The sequence below is a fragment of the Leuciscus leuciscus genome (assembly GCF_965113295.1).
Source record: "Leuciscus leuciscus genome assembly, chromosome: 4".
Taxonomy (NCBI): domain Eukaryota; kingdom Metazoa; phylum Chordata; class Actinopteri; order Cypriniformes; family Leuciscidae; genus Leuciscus; species Leuciscus leuciscus.
In genome coordinates, this window is record NC_138728.1 from 6580451 (window position 1) to 6587954 (window position 7504).

A 7504-nucleotide genomic window follows, 5' to 3' on the forward strand; every position below is an offset into this window, starting at 1 on the left:
TGCAGTAGCCAAGGCGACTTCTATTGTATATATCTATACCCGCCCGCGCCCTCAGATCACTTGGACATGGCTGTGTTCAAGAGGTAAAAACGATATAAATACTGTTCGTTTTCTCACACAAACCTCTCGTTTCGTGTCTTAGGCCATCAATGTGTACTTACGATGGGGAATTGTTTAATTTGGACGATGGGGAATTGTTTTAATTTGGACTCTGTGCATGCTCTTTGAGACAGTGACCATAGACCTGCATTATATGACTGACAGACAAGAACGGTTTGACCTAAAAATATCAAAATTGAAACTACTGCGGAAAAAAAGACACCTACATCTTGGATGCCCTTGAGGTAAGCTAAAACATACCAAAATTTAATTTCAAAGTGAACTATCCCTTTAATGCTGTGTGACACACCACGCCGAAGTCAAAGAACTAGCTGATTCACTAAGCTGAACAGCCAATCAGAGTGATCTCTCTCATCTACAAGCTCCGCCTCTGATTCGACATGAATCGGCTGAAAAACGCAGACGCATCTGACAAGAGCCAACCGAAAATAAGACAAAAACGTGTGTTTTTGCCACAAGTGATACAAGTTCACCCAAAAATTCAAACAAATACTTACACTCAAGTTCTTCCAAACCTGGTTTCTTTCTTCTGTTGAACACAAATGAATATATCTTAAAGAATATTGGTAACCAGACAGTTGACGGACCCCACTGACTTCCATAGTAGGAAAAAAATACCATGGGAGTCAATGGGTGCCGTCAACTGTCTTTAAGAGACTTCACATCACAAACACAAAGAGAAGCTTGTTGAACTGTAGTACTGTATTGTACTGTACAATGTTTCAAGCAAGGTCATGTCTGAGAGTGTCTTTATGTGGGCGCACGTCAGTGGGGGGCATGACAATATTTTCCTCTAAAAGGGGGGACCGGGCCGCAGAAACGGTTTGGGAACCACTGCCATCATGTGGTGAATATGCATGGTGCATCTTTATTTCTATGGAAATTTCTGTTGCTATCTGTTGTCTTTATCCTATTATTTTGTTATAATTTAATAAACTTTTTATATTTTACATAAAAGAGAGGATTTGCCATTTATTTTTAGATTATTTTATCATTTGCACTTTAGTTCTGTTTTGTTGTTTTCTTGTGTCTTGTTCCATTTTCTTTTAGTGCATGGATTCTTGGCTTGGCATGATGCTGACTACTCACTACATACAGTACAGTAGGGAGTACTTATTATATAAACAGTGAACATGAAGATGGAAAATGTGTGTGAGAGAGGTACAAGAAGGTGAGTCTGGGTGATGTCAAGTCTTTAAGCAATGTTCTGGATCCGATTGCCATAATATTGGTTACCATAAAAAATTCTCAATTCTCAATAAAAAAAAAAATCAAATAGGCAAAAAGAAAAAATATGCACTTACAATGCAATTAAACCAAGCCAGCATTCCGGAAGGTATGAAGAAGAAATGTGAAGCTTGTATTTTTGTTACTTAATTAAAACATAAATTATTCAGTACATTTTTTATTATTATTTGAGGTGTATAGTTATAGTTAACCTAAATTGTCCTTTTTAAAATGGATGGATTACCTTACCTGTCTGACTTATGTAATTCCTACAAGTTCTATCATAAAAGTTAGCAGCATTATATGCATGATAAAGATTTTACAATCAGTGCTTTTTTTGAAAACACAACTGAGGAATGAATTATTCTCTTTGGCAATCAAAGTTATGCCACAAATGCTGCCAATAGAGTTTAACTAGTGTTGAAACCAAAACTGTGAAGAGCTCCTCTAACTCTGTTTTCATCTGCTTCAGGTCGTTTTGGGCTTTGGAAGGACGTTTTCACTGTGTCCATGAACGAAAAGTTTGATGGTGTTTACCGACAGAAGATGGCAAAGTCTGACCTGACCTTTGACTTTAACCTGTGAGGAAGCGACACTGGACTATCCGTTAACCGCTCAAACCAACCAACCAATCACCTGCTGTGCTTAATGTCACCTGATGGACGTTCCCCATCCAGATTTTATCTTTCCATCCCCGCCATCTCTTGCTCATCAATGCTTTCATTAACTACTCGAAAGTTAATTCTTAGTACAGTTACTAAGAGGCTTTTTTTTTTTCTCTTGTGTATTTTGCATTAACATTGCATCAGCAGTGCTAGTCCGAAGTGTAAGCACAGTGCTTGTTGCGTTTGCACATTGTACAGAGCTATTCCATATCCCAAAGGCGCTTATGAAATGTGTATTTATTAAAAATTAGAAATTAAAATGATTTAGACTATATTCTATATGCTAAAGCCCTTAACGACAAACTCTCAGGAGGATTCTTGAAATCATTGGCTAATAGATGCACCAAATATGCAGTCATCCAATCACAACTCAGGTCGTGAAAACCTGATCCTCATGATGAATGCTGATTGGCTCCTGGCCAAAAGATCTTAAAAGTATGTGTGGAATGTCATTTCGCTTCTTCTTGTGCACCTCTCTTAGTGGCTTCTAGACGGCTTTGACTTATATGGTATGTATAGTAGTATGGCTATTCATTGATACCGTAACGAAAGGTAATTCACATTGTTATGTTCACTTGATTACATCTATATTTTCATTTTTGAGTGCATCACATCTATTTGCATCATCCCCAGGATCATTCACATCAACATACACTCCATGTCGAAGAGTAGGAAGGGGATCTTTTTAGAACATTTCACATCAGTTACATGCATATCGTTAAATAATGCATCAGAAATGTTGTTATGAGCAGATATGAGTTTGTATTTCATCATTATGTTTTGGTCAAAAGTATAAAAGATGCATAAGGTGAACTCAGATACCAGCACTCATAACAAAGTGACTCACATATCCAACAATTGCTGAGTTCAGAATGGAATACTAACATACTATGTACTATACTGTAGCCTACGGTATGCTATTGTTAAAAAATTAGTATGTATGCATTATGCCATTAACTAGTTCAATCAGTTGTATGCCACATTGTCACATGACCTCATTAAGCGCATGTTTAATTCAGAGAGCGATGGTTGTGTCAGAAAATAAAATGACTATTTTGCATTTTTGATCCCAAAAATCTCTTGGCATTCTGATCATATAATGACACGATAACATAGATATTACATCTGGGTCATTTGCAACACATTTAGAATTAAAGGTGGAGTGCATTTTAATGTGCCATTCTGTTTTCTAGTTTCAGCCATGGAATAAAAAAAAAATTAAAAAACATAATTTAGACTTTTTATCTCATAGTTCTGACTTTTTTTCTCTTGCGAGTTTTATTTCTCACAATTTTGAAAAAAAATTCCTCGCAATTGCAAGTTTATAAATCGCAATTCTGACTGTTTTTCTCAGAGTTGTGAGATGTAAACTCACAATTGCGAGCTATAAACTCCAAATTGCAAAATATAAACTTACAATTCCCAGAAAAAGAATTGTGAGATAAAAAAAAAAAAAAAAAAAATCACAATTGACATATTTTATATGCAATGGCGCAAAACAAGCTTCCATTGTTTTCTGTGCAGAGTGTGCTAATGCACATTTGGAAAAAGCTAGTAGGTAATCCGATATTGAATGCATACAGAAAATGTGCATACTGCGCACACTATACTGTGTCCTATAGAAATAGTAAGAGTAGTATACTAGTATGCTATTTAGGAAAGAGTACATGCCTGAATTTGAAATAGCACACTAGCATACTCTCTCCCCACATAGCAAATAGTATGAGCAGGATGCTATTCCGTATTTAGCCAATCACTTAATTCAGGAAGAGAACAGACAGGAGAGAGGCTGTGATGTCATAAAGCTCTGAAACCTCACATCCAATCAGGAAGCTGCGTCATCAGCGTCACTGAATTTATTCCTCTACACCATTTTCTCTTTCTTCACGCTCATATCACTCCCTTTCCAGTGCTTTTTGTCTCTGGTATTAGCCTGATTCCCCACATCTTTACTGTGTGGGACTCGTTGGCTACTATCAACATGCCCTGCTCATTCTGCAGATTTAGACTGCTATGCTGTTTTATGTAACTCAACACATTGTTTAGTTTTTTTGTCAGTCTTGCTTGCTGGTTTATTAATAAAGTGACATCTTCAGGCCTTGGAGTTCAGTTTGCCTACTGTTTGTTTCTGCTTTTTTTTTTTTCTTGCCAAAGAGCGTAAATACAACGTATCAGTATTAAAAAGACGGCTAACACAGCGGCTTATATCTAAGATGATGGATTAACAACAGTTGGAAACTGAAGCATGCTGAGTACAAAGAGGTTTCTGAACAATCACAGATGGCACCAAAGGACAAGTTAAGTTCCTATGGCAACAAATCAGTGCCTCTGATATACATGTGTCCTTTAATCGCCTATTAGGTATTAAATAGAAAGCAGTGTGAGCACCGAAACTTTGTATTTTAATGTTTCACCATTGCATGGTCTCATGGAATAGTGTTATTAAAGAAATAGTTTGCCCCCAATTAACAAATAATCATTTGAGGGTGAACTCCCTTTAAAGTTGCAAGCTTTACCCTAATAATGCATTAAAAACTGTTTTTATGGTTACATTTCTGGGCCCGTTTGGACCCGTCTGGGCCCCGTTTGGACCCGTCTGGGCCCGTTTGGACCCGTCTGGGCCCGTTTTCTGGGTCCGTTTCTGGGTCTGTTTGGGTCTGTTTAATAAGCTTAACTGTAACTACAGTCATAACTTATTATTTTTCAACTAAAACCATATTGTATCTAATCAGAACCTTCTCATTAATGAGTGTTTTGAATGTTACCATGTTTTTACCATGCTATTACTTTATTTACCCCCTTTTTATTAATTAAACAAATTGGGAACTACAGCAAAAACTAGTGTCATGCAAGAAAATATATATTTGATTTATTATTCCTGAGAATTTTTATTTTAATATATCATTAGATAGATTACTAAAATTATACCGGTTGATTTGAGTATTTTAATTAATTAATAATTCCCTCCTATCACTGTATTGATGTTTTAAAAACAGTCTTTAAATTGCATTCATATGGTGAATAATGAACCCCCTGAAGACTTTGAAATCATTGCTCAAACATCATCTTCTCATACATGCCAGATGCATGCAAATGATATAAAGAAGGCTCCATTATGCATCTTAAAATATATTAATAAATCCCACAGCATTTATTAGTAAAAGACCACAGTGCTCACCCATTAGTGACTAATGATTGGTGATCACTAGAGGGCAGTGCAGTCTAAAGGCAGAAATATTGCAGAAACATTTGATAAAATTGATCTTTTATTCTTTGGGGCATTAAACAGGTGTTCTGTTTTCCAGCTTGATAAGGTTGATGGTGCATTTTTATTTATTTTTTTGCCAATATTTTAATATTGATATTAATAATCTGCATTGTGCCATCTCAAGCTAAATTAAACAAACATTTTCATCTTTATTGGGTTATAATTATGCATTCAAAAGGTAACATTGATGACAGTTTCACGGTTTAATTTGAATTGCTCAAGATGGTGAAAGGAAAAATTTGTCTTAAAGAATTTATTATATCTCCTTTTTAATTTTCAGTTTTATATTTTACATTTTAAGATGGACATCTACTAAAAAACAAACAAAACAAAAACAGATAAGGTTATTTAAAAAACGTTGTCCTCTGGGAGAGAAAGTTCTTAAAAAAAAAAAAACAATCACATCCAATTCACTCATTATTATTCATTTTTCCCCGATTCTCCTGTTGGAGCCATGCAGAATAACAGAGAATGTGTTGGATCCAGGACTTCTCTCCCGACGGAATCTGCACATGTATAACTGTCAGTATGTCTATCTGTATCTGTATCTGTAACTCAGGAAAACACACTTATTGTAAGACTTCAAAGGCATTGACAGCCTTGGGCTTTTGGGGTTAAAATTTCATCTTTTTCTTCTGAAGGAGATGCTTTACAGACTTTTCTACAAGTTCTACTGCAGCTGAAAGTGCAACTAAGGAAGTGTGTGAGAGAGAGAGAGTGAGTGAGTGAGTGAGTGAGAGAGAGAGAGAGAGAGAGAGAGAGAGAGAGAGAGGGGGAGTGAGTGTGAGAGAGAGTGAGTGAGAGAGAGAGAGAGAGAGAGAGAGAGAGAGAGAGAGAGAGAGGGGGGGGGGGGGGGGGTCGCAATTGTTATCAATAACAGTGATATTGTTTGCTGTGTCAGTCTGTGCAAGCGCCCCTGGCTGCCCACTACAAAAATATAAATAGCTGTTATTGCACTGTAAATTGCATAATATAAATTGCACTATTTGCTTTTTTTTTTTTTTTGTGAATCTAAATGAAAGATTTCTTTCAGGCTTTCATTCATAACAGGCTCTTTTGTAAAAAATGATGTCCTTATGTCACAACAAAGAGCACAGAAAAACAACTCAAGTTGCCTTTTTAACAATTCTTAAAGAATATGGTGTTATTATTTATAAGTGTAACACGGTCAATGGACCTGGAACTACTTCACTGCCAAGCAGATATATTAATCAATACCATGTGTCAGCCAATCAGAATCAAGAGTTCAATAATGATGTAAAAGCCATAAGAAAATGCATAATTGCTCCATTCATTCCCATATACATGCATATATACATACATATATACACACACACATATATACACACACACACACACACACACACACACACACACACACACACACACACACACACACACACACACACACACACACACACACACATACATATATACACACACACACACACACACATATATATACACACACACACACACACACACACACACACATATATACATACATATATACACACACACACACATATATATATACACACACACACACACACACACACACACATATATATATATATATATACATATATATAATATCTGCTGATAAAGTTGCTGCTTAGAAAAAATAAGTTTAACAGATATTATTCTAGTGGCAATATAGAAAATATATCATCTTCATACACAACTGATGGCTCAGCTACCCACATGAACCACTCACCTTAATCCACTCGCTTATATCTGATAATAAATCATGTATCGGTTCACATTTACAATACTACACGCATTATATGAGACAAGAGCATGTGGCCTGGTACATGTAGATCTAGAAGATGTGTTGACATTGGAAAGCAATGCTTAAAACATTACAATGAGGTCATATAAACTAAAAAAAAAACATTCTTCAATTATTGTCATCATTCTTAAATATTACTATAAAGATATACTGAATTTATAGCACACTTTTATTTTGACTGTAATTACTTTGAAAGGATGAGAATGAATAAAATATTTTTTTTCAGAAAATATGCAGCTTTTCATATTATATATAAAAAAATTATATATATTCCAAACATTGCCATATATTATTTATAGCCTGCAGAACATAAAACCACTTTACCTATAGGCCTATTAAATAGACAATAGATTAAGTAGACTATTAAATTGTCCTTTACTTGAATTGGCCCTACAAGATAAACAATTAATTTTTTTCTCCTTAAACTGATCT

General features: G+C 35.4%; 1 protein-coding gene across 2 annotated transcripts in view; it reads left to right on the top strand.

Moving 5' to 3' along the window:
• Positions 1-1968, top strand: part of sult4a1 (sulfotransferase family 4A, member 1) — an 11817-nt gene extending 9849 nt beyond the window's left edge. Inside the window, exons 7-8 of one of the 2 annotated variants that reach the window (XR_014205273.1) lie at positions 1171-1291; positions 1820-1968. Coding sequence is in view for 1 of the 2 variants with exons in the window: in XM_082167101.1 (XP_082023227.1) it covers positions 1820-1932 (113 nt within the window). In the remaining variant the exon portion in view is untranslated. The remainder of the gene's footprint in view (positions 1-1170; positions 1292-1819) is intronic. The other variant, XM_082167101.1, reaches the window with a different exon arrangement.
• Positions 1969-7504: the final 5536 nt, after the last annotated feature.